This window comes from Notothenia rossii, assembly GCF_949606895.1.
Source record: "Notothenia rossii genome assembly, chromosome: 4".
Lineage (NCBI taxonomy): Eukaryota > Metazoa > Chordata > Actinopteri > Perciformes > Nototheniidae > Notothenia > Notothenia rossii.
Genome location: NC_136902.1, coordinates 36,795,002 through 36,820,372, shown reverse-complemented (window position 1 = coordinate 36,820,372; position 25,371 = coordinate 36,795,002). Strand labels below are relative to the sequence as shown.

Here is a 25,371-nt window from a genome sequence, read left to right as displayed (position 1 = left end):
ACGCAGGGGGCGAAAAACAAATCTCCAAGTTCACTTTGAAATCTATAAAGAGCGACTTGGCCTTTATAATTTGGAATTAAAAAACGCACCACAGTCTTTCTTCTCTGACATCATTACCAAAAACAAAAACAACGCACATGCCTTGTTTGCTACCGTCGACAGACTAACTAACCCCCCAGTGTCAGTAGCCTCTGAATTTCTATCCACCAGGGCGTGCAATGATTTTGCCTCCTTCTTCACTGACAAAATTCAGAGAATCAGACAAGCAGTCAGTGCCTCTGTATCAGGTACAGCAAATTTGTTGTCTCTGTGTCCAGCTAATATCAATTCAGACATCATGACACAATTCCATCAGATTAATGATAAAAACCTAGAGGACATTATTCAACTTCTGAAATCCTCCTCCTGCTGCCTTGATATTATTCCAACAGGATTTTTCAAAGATGTTTTTCCTTGCATGGCCTCAGATCTACTTCATATAGTAAACAAATCTCTTCACTCAGGTATTTTTCCACAGGCCCTGAAAACTGCAGTCATTAAACCGCTCTTAAAAAAGAATAATCTAGATCAGGGATGGGCAGCTTTGATGGTGGTGGGGGCCACATCATTGATGTACTGGCCATCAGGGGGGCGCAGATTCACTTGGAACACACACATAAAAATGCCATGTGTTGTATGTAATTATTAACAAATATACTAAGTCTGACATCTTCATTGACATTTTACAATCAAAGGGAACATCCCCAAACATATAAGCTCACTAAACAAATATCAGTTCACAGAAATGTTATTTCATTTTTACAAGTGGTATTTTTGTATTGAACAGGTTATTAAACAGTGGAATAAAAATATTTTAAACTATTGGAAAGCACGGAAAATGTGTGTGTATTGAGATTAACCATTAAGATGACATACACTTTAAGTCATGAACACTAACCCAGACATTAGTTGTCTAACTTGAACCTAAAACTATAGGTTACTTACGTAACCCCAGTTCTCAGAGTAACATGAAGTGAGATGTCTCACTATGGGATGCGCCTCATCGCGGAGCAAACAGAAGCATCAATCTCATTACGCCAATCCTGATTGGCTGGTGATCTTGACGTCAGCGTCAGGGAATCTACCCCCTATAAGTAGCTTGCGCTACGCCGCATGCATCATTCAAAATAAGCACCTCTTCTCGCTTCACCATAGCAAGGAGGGCCATCTGGTGAGACATCTCACTTCATGTTACTCTGAGAACTGGGGTTACGTAAGTAACCTATAGTTCTCATTCGTAACACTCCGTTCGATGTCTCACTATGGGATATTGTAGCTCCCGTATTGCCAGACGAGCTTATCTCGAAAATCACCAAACCCAACCAGAATTTAACAGTTAGAGCTCTAACTCAGCAGGGGGCCCAGCACTGCATGGGCCACACTGGGAGCAGAGACGTCTAATCTGACCGTTGAACAAAGCCCAGGATGTAGCCAGACCACGAGTCGAATGAGCACGCAAACCCGAAGGTGCCTGCAGACCCTGACTCGTGTAAGCCAAAGCAATTGCCTCCACAATCCAGTGAGAGAGCCGTTGCTTAGTAACAGGCTTGCCCTTCTGAGGGTTAGCCCAGGACACAAAGAGTTGGTCATTATGACAAAACTCTTTTGATCTGTCCATATAAGTGCGGAAAGCACGGACTGGACATAGCAAATTCGGCTGCTGTTCCCCGGAGGGACACAGCGGCGGAGTAAATGCCTCAATGTCAATGGGGGTACATGAACCAACCACCTTAGGTATAAAGGCAGGGTTGGGCTTCAGCAACACTCTCGTTAACCCTCGGGCGAACTGAGTGCATGAAGGATGTACAGATAGCGCATGAATATCACTGACTCGCTTGGCGGATTCCAGGGCCAGTAACAGCACTGTCTTGAGTGACAGGTGCTTCATGTCAGCTTCTTCCAGGGGTTCAAATGGGGCTCGAGTGAGCCAATCTAAAACCACTGTCAAGTCCCATAAGGGCACCAGTGACCTGGAAAGAGGAAGGAGCCTGCGAGCTCCCTTCATAAAACGGCAGACCAAAGGATGTTGGCTAGCCGTCTTACCCTCAAAGCCCACATGGCATGCAGCAATAGTAGCCAGGTATACTTTGATCGTAGAAAAAGCTCTGTGTTTATCAATTAGGTCATGTAGAAATGATAAAATCACTCCCACAGGGCAATGAAAAGAGGTGTGCCCTTTTTGAAGGCACCAGTCCTCAAACACCCTCCACTTACAGTCATAAAGAGACCTAGTGGAGGAAGCTCTCGCACTCTGAATAGTGTTTATCACCTTCTGCGGGAGACCCACTGCATTCAGATTATACCACTCACGGGCCAGGCCCATAGGGCCATGCGCTCCGGGTGTGGGTGAAAGATCGTCCCCCCCCGCCTGAGACAGTATGTCTCTGCGTAGGGGGAGCTGCCACGGCTGACCGCACAGCAGCTGATATATCTCCGCCAGCCAGTACATTGCAGGCCAGTCCGGCACCATCAGGATCATTGTGTGTCGCCGTTCCCTCACTCTGGCCAGAGTTGGGGGTATCAGCACCAGGGGTGGAAACGCGTACAGGAGGACCGGAGGCCAAATGTGCGCGAGCGCGTCCACGCCTAATGGTGCGTTTTGATCGCACATTGAAAAGAAAAGCTGACAGTGAGCATTTTCTTTTGATGCGAACAGATCTACCGCGGCTCGGCCGTAACGCACCCACAGCTGGCTCACAACCATTGGATGTAGAGTCCAGTCTGCATATAGTGGTACGCCTCTGGACAGCAGGTCTGCTCCGAGGTTCATCACACCCGGTACGTGCGTCGCTCTCAGAGAGAGGAGACGGCCGCAGCTCCACAAGATCAGTTTGCGTGCCAGCATGTGTAACTGGAGAGAGCGCAAACCCCCTTGTCGGTTTATATACGATATTGTGGTCGTATTGTTCGTCCTCACGAGGACATGGTGTCCTCTGAGAAAAGGCAGAAAGCGTTTTGGGGTGAGGAACACCGCTAAAAGCTCCAGGTAATTGATGTGCGCCCGCTGGAGGTCTCTGCTCCAGAGACCCCTCACCGGGCGACCCTCGTAAATACCACCCCAGCCTTTCAGACATGCGTCCGTGGTGACCACCTTCCATGAAAGGACAGTCCCCAACGATACGCCCCATACTAGAAAAGTTGGGTGTAGCCAGTGGCGCAGTGCCATTACGCATCTCGCCGTAACCATCACTCTATGCGCGCCATGACGCGCGGGGTTTAGTCTTAGAGGGCTACCCAGCGCTGAAACTCCCTCATGTGTAACCGTCCCAGTCGTACGACCAGGATGGCTGACGCCATGAGCCCCAGTAACCGCAGGCATGATCTGAAAAGAACATGTTTGCGCAGCTGGAAATGAGCAAGGCAAGCTCTGAAAGCTTTCACTCTTTCCGCTGACAGGCGGGCTGTAAAGGGCACCGACTTCAGGTGTAAACCCAGGAAGAGTACAGTCTGTGCCGGGCACAACATGCTCTTTTCTGTGTTTATTATGAAACCCAGGTTGAGCAGGTGCTTTACGAGGACATTTGTCTGCGTAATAGCCCCCTGTTCCGACTGTGCGAGAAGCAGCCAGTCGTCTAGGTAGGTTGCCAGGCGAATACCCTGTTGTCTTAACGGGGCTATCGCGGCTTCCGTACATCGTACAAACACTCTTGGACTGAGAGACAGACCGAAGGGAAGTACTCTGCATTCGTAACAGATCCCCTGAAATGCGAACCTCAGATATTTCCTGTGTGGGTAATATACTGGGATGTGGAAATACGCATCTTTCAGGTCGACTGATGTAAACCAGTCGTTTTGTCGCACGAGACGCAGCAGAGATGTGTGAGTAAGCATTCTGAATTTGTATCTTTTTAGATATTTGTTCAGAGCCCTCAAATCTAGTATTGGCTGAATTCCGTTCCCTCCCCGTTCGGGAACGAGGAAATACTTGGAATAAAAGCCGCTCTGACTCTGCTCGGCGGGTATTATAGATATAGCCTTCTTTTCTAGAAGTGAGAGAATCTCTCTCTCCAGAATATGGGCTGACTCTCCTCGGGCTTGTGAATACAGAACGCCCGAGAAGCGAGGGGGGGTGACAGCAAATTGGATTCTGTAGCCCCGTGTTACTGTCTTGAAAACCCAAGCAGACGTTGTGAGCATCTCCCATTGTTTGCTCCTTAGAGCCAGCGGAGATGTCACGTCTCTTACCCTCTGAGTCTCTATTTATTGTGTTATGGGGCCCTCTAGTGTCTGAACACGATGGTACCCCATTTCGACAATCCCCACCGAGACTGCGCATGCGCGTGACGGTGGTGCTTTCACAACCCCAGCCGGCACTGCGCATGCGCGTGACAGTAGCGGCTCTATAACCCCAGTCGTCACTGCGCATGCGCATGGCGGTGGTGCCTTCACAGACCCGTCTATTATCCGCCTTTTGAGAGAGGCCGTAGCTGCTCTCAAAAGAGGGACAGGCGACAGACTGTTTATTGTTTTTATTGTCTTTCTTTTCATTTTTTTGGACTGCGCCCTCGGCTTGAAGCCTGGATGCGACAGTGAAAAATGGTTTATTTGAAATAAACAACAATTGTGACATGTGTTTTTTGTGACTTAGGCAGATAGCAGAACTTGCTGTCTCTGGTATTAAGTCTGTTTCCCTTCTGGCGCGAACTTGAGGATGGTGTTGCGGCATCACTCGAGGCGGCGAGAAGATGGAGGCCTGGTGGCACCCCGAAAACACATCTGGAGCTGGGGAACAGGGAACTTCCAGCTCTGTCACCGAGGAGAGGAGAGGAGGCTGTCAGGCCGCCCGCTTCTTCTTCCTCGACTGGTGACCGAAAATCTGAGTCGGCTGTGCCTGAACAGCAGCTGCCAAAACCGGAGATTTCCTCGGCCAGCTCGTCCTCGTCTCCTGCCTGGGCTGGGGACTCGGGGCGGGCTGTGGCCTCTGCTGCCTCGGTACCTTGAACCGGGAAGGACGTGAGGCAACTTGGGCGAAGGACTGCCGCGAGACCGTCGCAGGTAGCGGCTGGACCCTTCGGGGGAGACAGAGGTGGAGGGCCTCGTCTTCCTTCTTTTTCGACTCACATCTCCGCTGCATCGAGACTAAAGCGGAGCCGAAAATACCCTCGGGAACGATAGGCATGTCGAGAACATCCTCCTTTTCCCGGTCTGGGAGGTTGTTCAGGTTGAGCCACCTGGCTCTCTCCTGTACCACCATTATGCCCATGACTTTGCCCGTGGCCTGGACTGCACAGCGCTGCACAAGGAGGCAAATGTCCGTGATCGCTGCGATCTTGTCCCATACGGCCGACCCAGGTTTGCTCGATAGGTCCTCGCAGAGCTCCGCCTGGTAGGCGGTCAGCAGTGAGGAGACATTGAGTGCCCTGGCGGACAACGCTGCGGCTTTATAGGCCAGTTCCGTCATCGCTGACTGGAACCGGTCTGCCTTCACCCTTAGCGTGGGTTCTTGCTTGGTGTCAGAGCCAGCCTCGGTTGGAGGTGGGCTGCCACCAGTGGTTCCATGGGCGGCATGCAGAGCAGGCCGAGCCTCTCCATACCGTCACAGTCCAGGGAGGAGGCACCCTGGATTGGGGCCTTATTACTGAAGGGGCAGTCTCTCCACGAGACCGGCACCTCGTCCAGCATCTCCGGGAAGACTGGAAGGATCTGCCTCTTTGTCCTCGCTGCTTGGGGCAAAGTCTTCCCCTCTTAACGAGACCTGGAGGTCTCCTTGGCCATTTCAGGCCATGGGATGTCCAGCCTGGACGCGGCACGTTGACACACGGCCTGCAGGTCCATGCTCAGACAGGGCGAAGCTGATGCGCTATCGCCCGGGAGAGCAGCCATCGCTCCCGGCTTTGCAGCCTGAGCTGATGACACGAACACATCATCGTCTTGCTCATCCGAGTCGTACAGGAGGAACTCCGAGGTATCCTCTTCGTCCTCCATGTAGTCCAACTCCAGGACATCATCTGCGGGCGAGACCATGGTGAGGTCCAGTTGGGAGCCCCAGCCTGACACAGCGCGGGGCTCCGCTCTCGCGGCTGCTGCCGCCACCGGGCCCCAGCCTGACACAGCGCGGGGCTCAATCTCCGCGGCGGACGCCCCCATGTCTTGATTGCCGGCCGGCGAAACAGCGGACATGAGGGGGTCCTGTCCCGACAAGCTAGCTTGGCGTGCTAGCCGTCGGTGGAGGCTCTTGATGGTGAAGCGGGCACAATGCCCGCACGAGCCGGGGTTGTCGATAGCCTCCTGGGCGTGTTCCAGTCCGAGGCAGGACGAGCAGACCTGGTGTGAGTCTGTGCCTGATATCTTCAACCCGCAGCCGCAGAGCCGAGCCTCCGAGTCCCTGACTCCTCTGGTGTGAGGGAGAGAAGCGTCCATCTCGTTCGCCGTTGTGACGGCGTGGAGAGGACCCGCTTGTAACAGGTACGTTGCTGAGAAAAAATCCTTCCCCACCTGTCGTTAATCCGGAGAAAAAACTACGGTGTAGAATTGTATTCTCAAAGAATATTAACTGGTGTGTTAATACCCTTTTTATCTTCCCCTCCTCTGGTGTGAGAGAGAAAAAGAAAAAACCGTCCCCGCTACCTTGGTGTCGGTAGTGAGGAAAGGCAAGCTAGTAACAGGTGTGTTACAGCTTGAAAAATCAAAACCTTACCTTTAATTCCGAAGAAAGAAACGGCGAGGTAGATTGCAATACTAACTGGTGTGTTAGTATTAACAGTCTTCTTGCAGAAGTATATATAGAAGTACCCGGCGAGCGCCCGTCGACCGAAGTTAGCTTGGATTGCTTGGTTCCGTCTGTGAACTGTGTGAACTAGCCCGGCTACCAATAGAGATGTGCACTGAAGCGAGAAGAGGTTTTTGAATGATGCATGCGGCGTAGCGCAAGCTACTTATAGGGAGTAGATTCCCTGACGCTGACGTCAAGATCACCAGCCAATCAGGATTGGCGTAATGAGATTGATGCTTCTGTTTGCTCCGCGATGAGGTGCATCCCAAAGTGAGACATCGAACGGAGTGTTACGAATGAGAACACTTATAGCCAGTCTCTGCATTCCCCTTATTCCACAATAAGGGGAATGTCAACACAGACACCTGTCAGCCCGCACTTTGCTGTTCCTCAGCACCACTCCCCCTCCCTCCCGCTGAAATTATGAATGAAAAGCGTAGTAATCATAGATAACATGGCAGGGTCCGTGACAGTTTGTTTTCATTTGATTTCAAATAAACAAGGTCTTGGTTTTAAGAATATTAAACTTGTTTCGCCAAATTCAGATGATAAATACAACTTTTAAGCTTGTAAAGGCATAATTACAAGAGGCAACTTAACGTCACAGCAGGCATAACAACAGCCGGTGTTTCTTGTGAGGGTTTCCCCGGGAAACAAACACAATACACACAAATGCGTCACAGATTATTTCGCGGTATTTGAAATCATGTACGCAGCTCATGACGTAATTAGGAGTCTAGTGGACGGTATCAGTACTACAAGTAAAAAATAAATTAAATTAAAATATATATATATTTCTTTTTATTAATTACGTTGTTTATAAATTAATCTGAGGGCCGCAAAAAGAGGAGGTGGGGGCCGCATGCGGCCCGCGGGCCGCCATTTGCCCATCCCTGATCTAGATGCTTCAGTAATGAACAATTACAGGCCCATATCAAACCTGCCATTTCTAGGTAAAATCATTGAAAAAGTTGTTTTTCAACAGTTGAGTAACTTCTTGCATTTAAATAACTGTTTCGATGTGTTCCAGTCAGGCTTTCGTCCAAACCACAGCACTGAGACTGCTCTTGTAAAGGTCTTCAATGACATCCACTTAAACACAGACAGTGGCAGAACTTCAGTGTTAGTATTATTAGATCTCAGTGCTGCGTTTGACACTGTTGACCACAACATATTACTAGACCGACTAGAAAACTGGGTGGGACTTTCGGAAACAGTTCTACATTGGTTTGAATCCTACTTAAAAGGACAGAAACAACTTTGTTTCTATAGGTAACTACACATCTGAGTTGACAAATATGACATGTGGGGTACCTCAAGGCTCCATCTTGGGGCCTCTTGTCTTTAACGTCTACATGCTACCACTGGCTCAGATAATGAATAACAACAAAATAAGTTACCATAGCTATGCAGATGACATACAAATCTACGTAACAATTTCACCAGGAGACTATGCTCCAATTCAAACACTGAGTAAGTGCATTGAACAAATCAATGACTGGATGTGTCAGAACTTTCTCCAATTAAACAAAGATAAAACTGAGGTAATGGTTTTTGGAGCCAAGGCAGAACGTATAAAAGTTAGCGCTGAGCTTCAGTCTGCAATGTTCAAAACAACAGATAAAGCCAGAAATCTAGGTGTAGTCATGGACTCTGACCTGAGTTTCAACAGTCACATTAAAACAGTTACTAAATCAGCTTACTATCACCTAAAGAACATATCTAGGATTAAAAGACTTATGTCACAGCAGGATTTGGAAAAACGTGTCCATGCTTTTATCTTCAGTAGACTGGACTACTGCAATGGTGTCTTCACAGGTTTCAATAAAAAATCTATTAGAAAGCTCCAGCTGATTCAGAACGCTGCTGCTCGAGTCCTCACTAACACTAAGAAAGTGGATCACATCACTCCTGTTCTGAAGTCTTTACACTGGCTTCCTGTGTGTCAAAGAATAGATTTCAAAATACTGCTGCTGGTTTATAAAGCACTGAATGGTTTAGGCCCAAAATACATTTGAGACCTCCTGCTAAATTATGAACCATCCAGATCTCTCAGGTCTTCAGGGACGGGTCAGCTTTCTGTCCCCAGAGTCAGAACTAAACATGGTAAAGCAGCGTTTAGTTATTATGCTCCAAATATCTGGAACAAACTCCCAGAAGTTGCAGGTCCGCTGCAACTCTTACTACTTTTAAATCCAGGCTGAAGACTTTTCTTTTTGTCGCTGCTTTTAATTGAACTATTCATATCTTAGACTGCACTGTAACTTTTATCCATGTATTTTTTCTTTTAATGTTTGTTTTATTAACTTTTCTTTTGAATGACTGATTTTAAATGCCATTTTCTTAATGTCTTTCATTTTTTTGTAAAGCACTTTGAATTGCCTTGTGTTGAAAAGTGCTATAAACTTGCCTTAAGTTGTAATGTTAGTGTTATTCCAAAACGTATTTATCCAATACATAAAAAAGAATATACAAAAATAAATTAGATTTAATATCTTGTAGAGCTCTGCCACCTTCCAAACAGATATTGAACATTAACTACACTATATTCCACATATTCTAAACAATAACTTGCAAAAGTGGACGAAAGTGCCCGGCTGTAACGTTATAAAAAAGGCAGGTGGATTTACAACACAAGACAGAATGAAAGCACAATTGCACACAAAAGCTGTTTTATCTCGATCTTCTTGTTTTCATAACCGTTTGAAGCCAATATCATCAGGATAGAGGGTGTCGTTTTTCTCATACTGATATTCTGAACAATCTTTGATGTTGTACTAGCTGTAAAGTGTCTCTACTGTAGGCTATTTTTATTATATCTACAGCACTTTGGCTCGACCAAAAATCGTTTATAAATGTGCTATATAAATAAAACTTGATTTGATTTGAAATACATGTCCATGAATCACCCAGCTAAAGTAAATAAGTTCAAAAGAGTAAGTACCTTGAACATGGGCCTGACGTGCTCCAGGTGTGTGGCGCTGAAGAAGGGCGCCTGAGCGTGGCTCACAGCCTCCATCAGAGCTTTGGCCGTCTTCGCCATCTGCTCCATCTCCACGTTGTACAGCAGACGCCGCTGCTTCTCACTGGCTACACCTGGGGGGAGGAGGAGGAGGAGGAGGAGGAGGAGGAGGAGGAGGAGGAGGAGGAGGAGGAGGAGGAGGAGAGAGATGTTTCGGATGTTTTCCAGCAAATAAGTCAAACATTTCAGATCCTGAGCCCATGAAAGTATATTCTTGGAAGTAGTCCTGACAGAATGAAAGGAGATGCTCACTCTGCTTGGTGGACTTTGGGGTGATGGAGAACTCTTTGCTCTCCTTCATGGCGATCTTCTTGCCTGCGATCTCGTCGTATATGGAAGATAGATACTCCTCAGGCAGGTCCTTACTGTCGTTGATGCCACGATTCATCTTAATGTACTGCTCCTTTGTCATCTTGTTCTTCACCTACATAAATGAAGAAGATGGAGGAGGGCAGTGATTCATTCAAAACACAGGAAATGGGGATTGTTGCATTGAGACAGTGGCTACGTTTCACTTCTCTTATTTCTCATTTCCTCGGTCTCTGTATCACCGGAAGTTGATTCGTCTGCGCCATCTTGAGTAGCGTCCCAGTGGCCTTATTTGTGCCGGAGGACCGAGGAGCGATAACGGAGGAGCGATAATCGAGAACTAGCAGACCATCCTCCGGTGAAATCCTCAGACACTCGCCCCGCTCCCTTACTGTGTATCGCTCACTGATTGGACGATGCAGCGCATGCACTGATCTGGCTGCTGTCAGACGATCAGCTGTGCAGCGTCATCACAAACAGACGTCGCTTCATGTGACGTTCCGGAAGAAAGGACGTCCCATTGCTCTTAAAACTCATTTCCCTGCTCCTCGTGGTTTCCTTGCGTCTCTCCATGCTTCCCTGGTGGGAGGGACTAAACGCAGGGACACGACGCAAGTGAGGGAAGCAAGGATTCCATTTAACCGAAGTGAAACGCACCCAGTGTAAAACTCTTACTGGCCATCTATTCAACCACTGCACATGTTCGAATTAACAAACATCGATGAGCTGCTTAATGTTTTGCATTAATCAGGTGTAAGCTTCCATCATAGTTTGGTCTCTTTACGCTGGACGTTTTTAATCGAGTCCGAGCATGTATTTTAAATTAAACAACATTTGTTTAACAAACTTTTATAATGTGATTGCAAATCTTCACAGTCGAAAGCACTTTTACAAAACAATAAAATGACTTAGGTGGAATGATCTTAAGCCAACTTAAGAGTATTTCTCTTAACAGCAAAAAGGTAGCAGGCAATCTTATTAAGTAGTACAAGCTGTCACACAACATTACACTGGTGAGATGTATGAGGTATACAGCATCTTTGAATATAATGAAATAGATTTTCACTGACATCATCTCTCTCTTTCCGCCCCATCTATAAGGTGTGTGTCACAGTGAGCCATATTTTACACCTGCTTTTCCCAGACTTGACATTTCAGAAGCAATTTCCTCTGACTCGGTGGTCTGTCAGCAGAGATAAATCAGGGGCAGCAGCTATTTATAGAAGGTCGCTTTGAGACAGATACGCTGCCAGCATAGAGGACTCCGGTGAAGAAACACAGTCACCCAGAAAGATCACTTTTTATAGTTTACAAATGGAGTGCCAAAATATATAACAACTGTAACTGCGGTTGGATTCGTGAGTTGTAAAATCCTGTTTGAGAGTGTTATAAACTACTGTGCTGTGTTTTAGCATTCAAGCTCATTGATGTGTACTCAAACTGGACTTCCTGTATCACATTTCATCTTTTTGAAGGCATTTTGATAGCGTGTCTCACCTGAGGGCTGTGCAGGTCGGTGGTGAGCATGATGATGGAGTATGCCAGCACATAGGCAGTGTCTGCACTGGCAAACAGAATCTGTCTGCAAAACAGAATACACATGAGAGCAACAATTAGCAGTTACTTTTAATTAAACATTAAGTCTTAAAGGAGTGGAATACGTTTTTGAATCTTATGTAAAATTACAATGCAAGTATCATCAGATAAATATATTGCATTTGTAGGAAAGTGTTTTACTTGTATATGTGATTTCATTTGATGAATGCATGTTGTACCTTAGTGCTGCAGATGTTAATGGTTTTGCTCATTTTAACGTATTTAATGTTGGGTAGTTTAATCTACAGCAATGCATCATATTCTACAAGACTATTATTATAATAATGCATTTGTAGCTTTGTTGTTGTCCTGTAGGTCTAAATGATCATGATAGCGTTGTTTTCAGCTTTTTGTCTACACGTGATTTTCTCAACTTCAGTTGATCACATACATTTAAAATAGTTAAGTGTAAATACAAATCTGGAGATACATGTTTTACTGAACAGAAAGGGTTTGTTTGATCTGAAAAGTAACTAAAGCTGTCAGACAAATGTAGTGCATTAAAATATTCATATTAGATGGAATGGAATTACTCGGGTACTTACAACTTGCACTTAAGTACAGTACTTGAGATAATGTACTTAAGTACATCCCGGGCACTCTTGTGACTTGACTGAAAAATACATCTTTCTCAATTTGATAAAGAAACCTAAGGTGGGCCTTACCCCTGGTTGCACTCCAGGTATCGAGCAGCGAACTTCTCCATCAGCCTGTCGATCTTCTGAGCCTCCCCCGGCAGCCTGAAGCCTTCCAGGAATGCTCTGAGTGCCGAGACAAAGTCCCGCCCACAGAAGTCCAGCTGGTCCACGTAGCAGTACATCACCTCTATGTTGAACTTGATGTTCTCGCCCAGGTACTCTCCCACCTGGGTCTGTGGACGCACAAGTAGAGGGGTTGGATTAACCGTTTTGTTGCTTGAGAACACAGCGCTGTACAATTTAAATCTGTGTCATTCCTCACAGTGTCCAGTCTCTCCTCCTGGTGCAGGAACTGGGCAATGTCCTCGGCTGTGGAGCCCAGCATGCCCTGGTCCTGCAGGTACTGGATACCTCGCTTGGGCTTTTTGTTGAAACTGGGAAGAGAACGGAAGAAAACAGGATAAGAAAAATAAAGACTTAGCTGAAAACATTCCATGTGTTTTTTACATTCCTCTGGTGGTCATTTGGGGTTGAGTAACCTATCTTTCCCTACATCCACATGTTGACTGCAGGGGCTGGGGATCAAACCACTGAACCTCTGCTTAGTAGACGCCTATTAAAGCAGCCCCTAAAGACCCACCAATAAAAGGCTGATCCTCAGTGATGCTAAGAGAAGAGACAAAGGGCTCACAGTTCGATGCCATGCTCGATGATGTCCTTCTGCTGTTTGATGACCTCGTACTGCTCGGGGTGGTCGGCCTGGGACAGCGCCACGCTGGAGGACACGGTGGAGTCCAACGAGCTGATGCTGTCTCGACGTCCAGCCAGCGGCTCTGGGAGCTTCAGCTCTCCACCGTCACTTTCTGAGGGATGCTCCTGGCCTGCAAGTAAATCACACACTCTTTAATGAAATGCTGATCTTCCTCGCTCTGCACTGTGTACATATTTCAATGACACTTCTCACTTACCGAGGTTAGCCTGAAGGTTCGGGTTGACATACATGTCTTTGCTCCACTCCACCATACATTTTAGGATGGATACCAGACACTCCAAACCCTTTTTACGTAGGCTCAGCTCCTGTGGATATTAAAGACAGCATAAGTTCATTTACACAATCACTTTTTCCAAATCCAAAAGTCAAAATGTGTTGAATAAATGTACTTGTAGTTTTTGCCAAAAATCACAACATGTTTTTTCTTGCAAAATATTGTATTTGAATCCATATCTGTTGGAGACTTTCAAGAACAACAAACAGTTTGCCCTTTTGATTTCTATGAATGGGGCGGTCTAGAAGCAGCCAACGGCGTTATAAATCACATTTTAGTAAATGACTTAAGTCTTAAGTAAAAAAGAAAGAAGATCTGTCTTCAATCGCTTTGCGCTTCATTAATACAATATTTAATAAAACTATTTCTTTAACTAAATAATGCAATCTTATGAACCCCTTAATTCATATTGATGATTTTGTGAAGAATTACAAAATGTTTTAAGGGTGATGATGTCCTAAAATATGACGGCAGACATTTGAAGTTTCGTTTAATACCCAGTCATGTTACCCTCAGAACCTGACTGAAGGAGCTGTGACCAGAAGGTTCCTACAGCCCTAGAGGGTCAGTACCTGCAGAGGAGTCATCCCCAGCTCCTGCCCGCTGCGGCCCTGAGCGATCTTCGACAGGTCGCTCACCAGCCGCTCAAAGATGTTGGATGCATTCAAGTCACAGTCATAGTTCACGTAGATGTCAACCACGCACTGGGCATCTGGTGAGAGGTTGGACAAGTTAAAAATGCATAACTTGTTCTTACTTGAATACAATTCTCCAAAAAATCATATCCCCTGCCCAAAGAAAATAAATAACCTAATCAATAACCCAATATAAAAGAGCTAAAAATAAATTATTCTCTGCAAGATCAGTGTATACCATTTAAAGTCATATCCCCTGTACAACCACAGTAACCAGCAGACCAGATGTCTCCCTCTTCATATTTACAACTGTGCAAATAAGGGTCCCAAAGTCTTGGGATTCTATGATTGTTTGGACTTCATAAAACAGGGAGCAGGACTCTCAATGTAACATATGTTATTAAATTGAGTGGACAACTTTTATATTTGCATGAAGAGAAGAGGTGATTGTTATGCAATCAGAAAAAGAGATCCATCCAGCGATGCAGCCTCTTCCTCAGTCACATCATTAAACGTCAGCTCAACGCTGTCATCTCCGAATGTCTTCTCTCACGCTAGGTGCCTAATATCCCACAATCCTTGGGCTCTTTTCATAAATGTCCTGTTATGTCTAAATAAAGCTTTAAGTAACGATATTGATTAAGGTATCCCATGTCTTAAGGGTTTTAGTTTGACCGGGTGTGTTTTATTTGGTCATTTCTGACAGTGGATTCGTACCTGCACAGATGCGTGTTAGTGTCTGGATAACCATCCACTTGTGCTCAAAGGAGCTGGTCGATGTCTCTAGGATGGTCAGAAAAATCTCCCGAAAAAACACCTGAGGGAAGATGGACGAGAGATAGAAGTAGGCAGATGAAATGTCAGCATGACTTTATGATCAAACTGGCTTTAACAGGTACTCCGTCAGGTTCAGACTATCTGAGCCCAGAGGAGAGTCATTCAGTTCCTCTGCGTCTGTACCTCAATCTGCATCTTCAGGTGGACCTTGAAGTGTGAGAGCAGGGTGAGGAAGATGGCCAACGAGAGCTCAAAGACCTCAGGCACGGAGGAGACGCCATTTTTGGACAGGGCCACGCACAGATACTGTTTGATGGCGTTGACGAACATCTCGTGGGTGCGGAACACGGGGCCGGCGCCCTGCAGCACGGAGAGCAGCAGCTGCAGAGAGACGATCTTAGAGCGCAGCTCATGGGACCTGGAGGAAAGGGAATGTATGATAACATTACAGGGAGTAGACACTGGAAATGGATATTGCTCAGTGTAGCTATGCTCAGTGTAGCTATGCTCAGTAGGCATAGATGTGCCCTAATAAACAGAAAGGAAACACAAGATACTGGGACATAAGAGTGTTTCGTCATGGTATTTATTAAATGTAGGTCAGACTTTTTTGTGAGCTTCTTCCAGGCTCGGTTTACTCTGGCCTATTCTCTGCCTGGCTCAGGGTCTGATGTTACAGTAACTAGAGAGAACAGGGCCACAGTCCAATGGAAAAGGGCAAATTAACCTGCGGAGACTCAGAAGAAGCGCCGTGAGGAAGCTGGAGGCATCCATATTCATTTTGACAAACTGTAAAGGTTGCCGCAAAAAAAGAGTGGAAAGGAACTTCCAGAGCACAAATGTTGGTGATTTCAGACAAATGTTCCCATCATCATTTCAAATGATTCTAGGACGAGATCCCAGGGGAAGGGTATGTGATCTACACATACATATGTAATATTAGACATATACAAATGTGGAGCTTTGTTTTAACACATACAGTGGGGCAAAAAAGTATTTAGTCAGCCACCAATTGTGCAAGTTCTCCCACTTAAAAAGATGAGAGGCCTGTAATTTTCATCCTAGGTACACTTCAACTATGAGAGACCAAATGAGAAAAAAATTAATCCAGAAAATCACTGTCGGATTTTTAAAGAATTTATTTGCAAATTATGGTGGAAAATAAGTATTTGGTCAATAACAAAAGTTCATCTCAATACTTTGTTATATACCCTTTGTTGGCAATGACAGAGGTCAAACGTTTTCTGTAAGTCTTCACAAGGTTTTCAAACACTGTTGCTGGTATTTTGGCCCATTCCTCCATGCAGATCTCCTCTAGAGCAGTGATGTTTTGGGGCTGTCGCTGGGCAACACAAACTTTCAACTCCCTCCAAAGATTTTCTTTGGGGTTGAGATCTGGAGACTGGCTAGGCCACTCCAGGACCTTGAAATGCTTCTTACGAAGCCACTCCTTCGTTGCCCGGGCGCTGTGTTTGGGATCATTGTCATGCTGAAAGACCCAGCCACGTTTCATCTTCAATGCCCTTGCTGATGGAAGGAGGTTGTCACTCAAAATCTCACGATACATGGCCCCATTCATTCTTTCCTTTACACGGATCAGTCGTCCTGGTCCCTCTGCAGAAAAACAGCCCCAAAGCATGATGTTTCCACCCCCATGTTTCACAGTAGGTATGCTGTTCTTTGGATGTAACTCAGCATTCTTTCTCCTCCAAACACATCTAGTTGAGTTTTTACCAAAAAGTTATATTTTGGTTTCATCTGACCATATGACATTCTCCCAATCCTCTTCTGGATCATCTAAATGCTCCCTAGCAAACTTCAGACGGGCCTGGACATGTACTGACTTAAGCAGGGGGACACGTCTGGCACTGCAGGATTTGAGTCCCTGGCGGCGTAGTGTTTTACTGAAAGGTAGCCTTTGTTACTTTGGTCCCAGCTCTCTGCAGGTCATTGACTAGGTCCCCCCGTGTGGTTCTGGGATTTTTGCTCACCGTTCTTGTGATCATTTTGACCCCACGGGGTGAGATCTTGCGTGGAGCCCCAGATCGAGGGAGATTATCAGTGGTCTTGTATGTCTTCCATTTTCTAATAATTGCTCCCACAGTTGATTTCTTCACACCAAGCTGCTTACCTATTGCAGATTCAGTCTTCCCAGCCTGGTGCAGGTCTACAATTTTGTTTCTGGTGTCCTTTGACAGCTCTTTGGTCTTGGCCATAGTGGAGTTTGGAGTGTGACTGTTTGAGGTTGTGGACAGGTGTCTTTTATACTGATAACGAGTTCAAACAGGTGCCATTAATACAGTTAACAAGTGGAGGACAGAGGAGGCTCTTAAAGAAGAAGTTACAGGTCTGTGAGAGCCAGAAATCTTTTTTGTTTGTAGGTGACCAAATACTTATTTTACCGAGGAATTTACCAATTAATTCATTAAAAATCCTACAATGTGATTTCCTGGATTCTTTCCTCCTATTCTGTCTCTCATAGTTGAAGTGTACTTAGGATGAAAATTACAGGCCTCTCATCTTTTTAAGTGGGAGAACTTGCACAATTGGTGGCTGACTAAATACTTTTTTGCCCCACTGTATATGAAGACATTCATCGTCAGTCCAAAATATGGCTCTTGAAAAGTGCACTCACTTTGGGTCTGGGGGTCCTTCAGCCAGAGGCTTCATGGAGAGTTTGCAGAGAGAGCGGAACACCAGGAAGGCGTCTTTCTGCAGGATGTGGGAGAACCGGGCGGCACCGTGGGGTCCTTGCAGAGCGTCAGCATCCTGAAAAGATAGGGGGTGTCAGTGTTACTCTTTTGAAAAACAACATGTCTACAGGAAACAAGAAAGAAAAGCAGCTCTGATTACTCTAGCCTAAACAGTTGGTTTGTTGGGACACTTCCATATTGATTGAGGTTTTTGGGAGAGCTCCGGGTAATTCCAGAGGTCTTGAGGTGGAGTCAGGAATGTTAGGGCAAACGTGCTCCCTGACATTTTTGTTATCCAACTCCTCACATTCTGGTGGCAGCGCTACATGTTTCTACTTTCAAACTTCACATAATATTCACTGAACTCTTCAACTTGCATGCCTGTTTAGTGTGTGACTGGTGACAGGAACTAGACAGTGCGGATGCTCACTTCAAAATGAAAGAAGTAGAATTGTTCTACTCAAAGAAGGGAAGCTTTCAGCTAATGTCAGTCAGGCCATGGTTGGCACTGCAGAGTGACAGAGTGCATGCATATGCAGGAAACACTTACAAACTTGAATTCATTCAACTCTACTAAAAATGTCTGACCATCACATTTCTGATTTATTTGTTATGCGTCTTCTTGCCCGTAAATAACCAACACAACACGGTGCAAAATTGATGCAAAACAACCAATTAAGAGTAAATGGCGTAAATAGTTATTTCCACATTGCTTCCCAATTGACTGTTTATAATAACTAAAACTACTGCTGTCTCTCACCAGCATATCTGTGGAGGAAACAGAAGAGCGGTCCTCAATGATGCCGTTCATCTGCTGACCCTCTGTTCTGACTCTGGGGGGAGTCACTTCTGTCTGCTCTTCCACAGGGGGGGCTGGGTGCTCACCTTCTGGAGGAAGGGAAAAAATGAGAGTTCCAGGTCATGCCAATCAAATAAAAACACTGTCAAAGAATAGTGCATAGACATTTATCAGAACAGACAGACGTTCTAAACAACAGGATAACTCATAGAGAAAGTGATTTCTGACCTGTTCCACTGCGTGTCTGTGCCGGGGTCTGCTCCCTCTCCTCTGCTTCAGCCACTGCTGACTCAGCTGGATTTACATCGCTCTGCGGTTTTTCTCCTTCCTCAGCTGGCTCCGCTGCTGGAGGAGGCGCCTCTGCACCCCCATCTTCAAAAACCGAATCTGTTGTAAACAAATAACAGATGAAGGTTAAATAATGTATGAACGGAAAGCTTTACAATCTCCAATTATCATTTTCTCTTTGCCTTCTTTAAACCTTCAATTCAACCTGAAAGCTGGGGACGTAAATTGACCCTACCTGTTGATGGTGTGATCTGTTCTTCAACCCCATTCTTTGGAGTTTTGCCGCTCTCAGGTTCTCCATTCGTTGACGGAGATTCTGAAGCTTGCTCCTGCTCGTGCTCCTGGTCCTGGTCAGAGGCTGGGGGTGGGGGTGGGGGCGTGGAGCTGGTGGTGTTGGTGGCAGTGAGGTCTGGAGAACTGGCTGCCGGGGAGGGGGAGCTCTGGGGCTCTGGAGTGGGTGTGCGGTCCGAGCGGGGGGAGCTGGACCGCAGGTTACCCGGGACCGGGGAGGGGTTCTGCGGGGGCAGGCGGAGCCGGTCCTTCTCCTGCTCCTGAGCCTCCAGAGCCTGCAGGAGAAGAGAAATTGTTCAATACAAGAGGTTTTGGAAGTTCAAGAGACATTTCTTGAAAAAACATTTTTATTTATCATCATACAAATGACTCCTGATTAGCTGATTCACAACACGGACCTCTGGAAGCCTATTTCAGCTAATACAATGTGTTGTAAAGTGATTCTCAAAATGAGAGTATCTTCAATTCATTTCTAGTATCAAAAGATATGAAGTATGAGACTGAGTATTGTATTTTGAGAACGTTTCCTGTGACTTAAGTGCCTATTTGTGTAAACTTCTTCTAAGTTCACTAAAAGTATATAATCATAACATTTCAAAAAACTACAACTAAATAATTCCCTTAATGGAAATACTCAAAAGGGTACGTTTCAGGTGTTATATCTCTTGATTTATGTATCCTATTCAACTGTAGTTTTAAATGTTTTATTCGTATTTTATTACTAAAAGCTGAATTTTGTTAATGCTCAATTGACAATATTTTCAAATGTATGAATTATAGAAAAGAGAGACTAAAAATCGCCCTGTAAAAATCTTTAACTCTAATTGCCTACTAAATAAAACATGAATGTTGGGGCTGGCTTTTATCCAATGTTCAGATTTCTGTTCTGAAAAAATGTATACCCAGCTCTTTTTACAAATGTACTAAAGTCCCTTTTTGGCTTAACAACTTGACTTTAAAAAGAAGGTGCCATGGAGAAAGTATGGAAGGAGTAACAAAGTAAGAGCACTAACGGCCTGGCTCTCCATGCGTATGAAGATCACGTTGAGCATCTGTGTGAGCGTGGCCTTGGCCGTGGTCTGGTTGATGAGGTTGCGACTGGCCAGGTAGATGTTGTAGCAGGTTCTGACGGTGAGCAGCACGGTGCCCTCGTGGATCTCTATGTGGGGGGAGGTCACCGCCGTCAGCAGCGCCTGGACGGAGAGGAGGAAGTGGACAGTTATCAGACGGGTGTCATGTTAACGCTGCTGCGCCTGCTGAGTCACCGCTCTACTTCCCTACCTTAAGCCACAAGAGTGTAGTTTCTTAATCTTCTGCTGCAGAATACAACTTTCCTTTTCAATGTTACAAGTAAGGTTCTATAAGTCAGGCTAAATAAACTGCACTGGAATTAAGGTCTCCTTTAGTAGTGAATGTAAGACAAATATATTCTGATAATAGGCTATAAATCTTTTGTCAACAGTGATTAAACGACATGCTTATTACAGCAAGAGAGACTTTGCCCTTTCCCAACAAGCAGGATATGTATTTGATTAACTAAGAGGAGACCCTGGCAGTACTGGATCGTACCTGCTGAGCAAACACAAGGAATGTTATCAACCCCAAGAGGTGACCAGGAAGGGCAAATGCATGTGGTAGGAGTCTGAGAAAGAAGTTTCAAATTTGCACTATTCAGGATGTATTATATGGCCGCATCATATACCAGGGCTTCTCAAACTCCGGACCAAGGACCGAACTGCAAATCAATCCGGACCGAACCCTGTGTCCCATTACAACACATTTAAATCATACAAAATAAAAGGGGGACTTCACTGGCATTGATCCGGACCAGTGACCTTGTATAAAATTCACAAGAGGACCTTTAATAAAAAAGTTTGAGTACCTCTGTCATATACTAACAAACAACTTTTTTACGAATCCAAAAATTTAAATAGTGAATATTTCAACCTTTTTTCTGCTAGAGTGAAACTTGTTCAACCTTTTCAGGAAGGATAATGACTCATCTGTAATGACTCTATGCTGCTTTTATGCTGTTAACATTATCTTAGTGGCAAAGAATGAAGGATGTCTAAAATCCATTTTAAGAAAACGAAATATTCATTGGCCTTATTTAAAATAATTGAATTAAGGATTACGTGGCTGATATTGTGACACACAAAAAAAGCATGATTAGTATGTATTTTATTTAAATACTCATAACCAACCCCAACTCCTCCCATATAACATGCAGAAACATATGTTCTCAGTTACAGTAAATAGTGACAGAATTGATGAGAAAAGTGTGTCCGTCCTGCCTGTTTGGCCCGCCTGGCTCTCAGATCAACAGCAGCAGTGACAGCTGGAGGACCTGAAGGCAGCCAGATGTGGAGGGGCTCTTGGTTTACCTTGATGATCTGCAGCTGGACTCCCTCGTCGGTCTGCGGGCCCTGGAAGCAGTTACAGACGGTTTCCATCAGCCGGTCGATCAGCCTCTTGCCCGGGGTCCGGCTGTCCGGGGCGTTGCCTGTGATGTGGCCGTACGCTATCAGCTTCTGAAGCGGGGAGAAACACAGCACAGGTTAGGGCAGCAGAGGCAGGGTGTGTGTGTAAGTCTATTATTATTATTATTATTATTATTATTATTATTATTATTATCAGTACTACTATTATATCTTTATTGAAGAAGGACTGGCATATAAACACATTATCCCAGATTAAGGTGACACGTGACAATCAAAAAACATTGAAACTAAAATAGATCATATACAAATGTATAAAAATAAATACACATACATTTATCAATACAACTCTAAGGTTAAAATTTGATTAAACTCAAATAACAGTCAAATTAATGTTGGCAAAAATGGTTGCTCAATATTCATTTTTTTGCAGAATGGGGAAAAGGGTAAAAAGTCTAAGCAGGTTAAAGAAACAGTTATTAAATACATTTTCTTGGATGTGATTCCGCATTTGTGTTTAGGTGTATGTGTGGGTTTAGAGTTTATTGCACTGTGTGTGTGGTTCGCTTACTTTTAGAACATTTTGTAACTTCTGTGTGTGTGGGTCTACATCGTAATTAGGAGTTCATTTCATTCAAAAGGTGAGCATGTTTTGAAAAAAGGGCCATACTGTATGGGCCTTACTACTTCACTTCTATACAGTTGGGCCAAAAAAGGAGAATGTATTCAAATAAAATGTGTCAAACATCAAAGGTGCAGAGTCTTGGAGATATAGACTTTTAATGTCAAGTTTAGAAAAAAAGTCCCCAAAATACTAGGGTCTTCATTCCCACAAGGCAGCTCTAGTACTATAACAATAAACTGCATTTATACAGCCCTTTTCTTCATAAATGCTGCCTTCCATAGGTTAGTCCGGATTAAAACATTACTCATTGTAACAATAAGAAATGAAATAGACAAAACACAAAAGAGGTACATAATGCAACAAATGCATGTATGCTCTTCAATGCTTTCCATTAACAGCCCACAGAATGTACTTGGTGGATTATAAACAATGTGACCACACAAGTGTAGTAATTACTGAGAGATCCTAAGAGATGAAAGGATGGAGAGTGGGTGGTTGAGAGAGAGAGAGAGAGAGAGAGAGAGAGAGAGAGAGAGAGAGAGAGAGAGAGAGAGAGAGAGAGTGTGTGTGCGTGTGTGTGTGGCCTAGCATTACTATACTTGTGGGGACCTAAATCTGTTTACACATTCACGTGTGGGGACTCGCCTCCCTTATGGGGACAAAATGGAGGTCCCCATGAGGGGAATCATTCATTTTAGGGTGAAGACTTGGTTAGGGTAAGGTTAAGGGTTAGGCATGTGTTGTTATGGTTAAGGTTAGGATAAGTCTCCCAGGTGAACCGCAGAATTGTGAAACAAGCTGTCACCCCCTAAAGCAGTGGTCGCCAACCAGTCGATCGCGATCGACCGGTCGATCGCGAGTGTGGTGCGGGTAGATCGCGGACCGTTAAAAAAAAAAGTAACAAAAGAAAGAAAAATTAAATTAAAATAATTATGTTTGAAAAATACGTTTTTAGATGTAAACCTATCATCCACCACCCCGTTAGCAGGTGCCACTTGATTGACGTATATTTGAGACACCTCAATAATATAATACATTAACCGTGCTTTACGTGAACCTCATCATGACACAAGAGACAACGGCAGGACTGTAATTTCCCGTGTTCACTGAACGCAACAGAGGCAAGACACCACACCAATCAGAGAGTTGCATGGAAATACACGTGTGCTTGTGTCATTCAAGCTCGGCTCTGTGTGTGTGTGGCAATAGCGCATTTAGTGTGATAGAGAGAGGGAGAGAGGAACGGAGAGAGAGGGACCGGTGCTAGCGGGGACCGTGATGTTAGCATCTGGTTAGCTAGCTGCACTAACTAACTAACGGACATAAGGAGCTGTTTCCACAACAAGCTGGAGGAGAGTCCTCTCCTGTCAGACTGAGGGGCTCAGGTGAGCTAAAGGACTGAGTGTTTAGAAAGGTTTTGTCACAAATTATTCAAAAGATTATTTCCGCGGCAACCTTCATATGATCATTTATAGTTATACAAACAATAAGAGAATAAATGAAAAACAGGTATGAAATAGCCTACTATACAGTATGTCAGTAAAACAAGAATACAGTTTAAAAGGGGAGTGATTTGTAAAATATCCATAAAGAAAAAGAAAATCTGTTTACAGTTCTGTTTCATATGGGTGCTGAGAGAGGTATCCATAGAACTCTTCATGTTGCTCTCAACGTGCACCAGATTGATGCTTTCAACTTCAATATTTAAAAAAAAATCTTCCCGGGGGAGCTTCCCCCCGGACCCCCCTAGAGGAGGTGAAGACCCCCCTAGAGGAGGTGAGATCCGCCCCCCAATAGCACTTTACCCCTGCCTATATGCCGTGAGCTGATTATGGAGCCTTCATTGTAACAGTAATTCAGATGCAATTAGCCTATATAAAAGGCCTCAAATTGGAAGCATTGTCTGGGCCGTCTTTTTCACTCAATTCTGCAATAGGTAGATCTCGCCTTTCACCTAGACCGAGGTCTGTGATCTTGGGCTTAAAAAGGTTGGTGACCACTGCCCTAAAGCCACCACAAAACGGTTAATCTAATCTATAATTATATGCTGAGAGAAAGTCAAGGTGTGTGTGTGTGTGTGTATGTGTATGTGTATGTGTATGTGTATGTGTATGTGTATGTGTGTGTGTGTGTGTGTGTGTGTGTGTGTGTGTGTGTGTGTGTGTGTGTGTGTGTGTGTGTGTGTGTGTGTGTGTGTGTGTGTGTGTGTGTGTGTGTGTGTGTGTGTGAATATTAACCTGCAGACAGTCCAGGGAAGTGCTCACTATCCGGGGGGACTTTGACTGACAAGCCAACTCAAAGGGCAGCACATATTTGTCTGCCTCTATGTAGTTGGCTCTGGGTGGGACCACGGTGCCATCCCTGCAGGAAGGAGCACAGAAAACGGACCATTGTAATACAACTGCAGTAGATCATGTGAAGAGATATGGAGAGGTGCAGGAATGAGTCCTCAAACACAGAAATAAGTTAGCATTTCTGTGTTTGAGGCTATGTTTCTCAAACATGTTTGGTTAGATGCCTGAAATAGGGTCTGTGGTTAACATAAGCTGAAGAGATGTTCATGTTTTGTTCTCCAACATAAAACATCTCAGTAAAAAACACAGTGGTAAATGACTGAAGCGTCTATGTTTCATGAAAACAGCGATTGCTAACAAGTGACTAAACGAGACATTTCATCACGCAGAACAGTAGCAGCCTTTAGCTTAGCAATGATGATGTGCAGTCCTTTCACCAATATGTAGTTCCTTTATCGCCTGAAGTTACCATTATCACTGCAAAAATGATAAAAGTGGTATTAATATCTTGAGATTATCCTGCTGTACAGAACTTGTTAAAATCCTAAACGTGTGTTCGCCAAAGATTTTATTTTCTGCAATATTCTGAAATACAATGATCCCATTGCTTTATGTCAAAAGAGCCGTGCTAACTTCTGGTACAGCCTATACATATACATAATCACTGCTCCACAAAAAAAAAAAGGTACTTCACACATATTTTCGTATTGTAGAATTTCCCAGAGCCTTTGAGTCAGCAGGTTACAAGTCAAGGCTTTTTGAAGTCTGAATAACTCGTTTTACTGCAGACTGCTTCAGGGCCAACCTTAACTCGACTATTTGTCTTAAGTCATAATAAAAAAAACAAAAAGAGAAGAAGAAAACGACACTGCAATGCATTCACTCAGTCAGAGAAAAAGGTATGTAGGTGACAAATTGACAATACTTACTTTTGCTTTTCAAGCTCCGCCTTGATTTCATCTATGGAGGGAGGGAGACACAGGAGATTAAAAGTTAATGAAGCCTGAACTTGGACCCTTTCAGCTCCTGTCAGTGTGAAATGATTTGATTCCAACCACACATGTTTATATAAATAATACTAGGGATGCACCGAATATTCGGCAGCCGAAAATTATCGGCCGAAAATGGTTAAAAAGGCCCTTTCGGCTTTTGGCCGAAAAAATATCACC

The 25,371-nt window shown here is 44.7% G+C and overlaps 1 protein-coding gene across 2 annotated transcripts in view; it reads right to left on the bottom strand.

Annotated features, from left to right (window-relative positions):
- Positions 1-25,371, bottom strand: part of arfgef2 (ADP-ribosylation factor guanine nucleotide-exchange factor 2 (brefeldin A-inhibited)) — a 57,958-nt gene that overhangs the window by 30,465 nt on the left and 2,122 nt on the right. Inside the window, exons 2-19 of one of the 2 annotated variants that reach the window (XM_079675983.1) lie at positions 25,132-25,162; positions 24,146-24,269; positions 21,230-21,376; positions 19,859-20,038; positions 18,790-19,120; positions 18,495-18,653; positions 18,228-18,355; positions 17,410-17,543; positions 14,958-15,192; positions 14,715-14,814; positions 13,935-14,074; positions 13,285-13,393; positions 13,008-13,197; positions 12,639-12,750; positions 12,344-12,549; positions 11,580-11,664; positions 10,026-10,197; positions 9,696-9,847 (exon numbers count right to left, since the gene is read on the bottom strand). In XM_079675983.1, coding sequence (XP_079532109.1) covers positions 9,696-9,847; positions 10,026-10,197; positions 11,580-11,664; positions 12,344-12,549; positions 12,639-12,750; positions 13,008-13,197; positions 13,285-13,393; positions 13,935-14,074; positions 14,715-14,814; positions 14,958-15,192; positions 17,410-17,543; positions 18,228-18,355; positions 18,495-18,653; positions 18,790-19,120; positions 19,859-20,038; positions 21,230-21,376; positions 24,146-24,269; positions 25,132-25,162 — 2,735 coding nt within the window. The remainder of the gene's footprint in view (positions 1-9,695; positions 9,848-10,025; positions 10,198-11,579; positions 11,665-12,343; positions 12,550-12,638; positions 12,751-13,007; positions 13,198-13,284; positions 13,394-13,934; positions 14,075-14,714; positions 14,815-14,957; positions 15,193-17,409; positions 17,544-18,227; positions 18,356-18,494; positions 18,654-18,789; positions 19,121-19,858; positions 20,039-21,229; positions 21,377-24,145; positions 24,270-25,131; positions 25,163-25,371) is intronic. The other variant, XM_079675984.1, reaches the window with a different exon arrangement.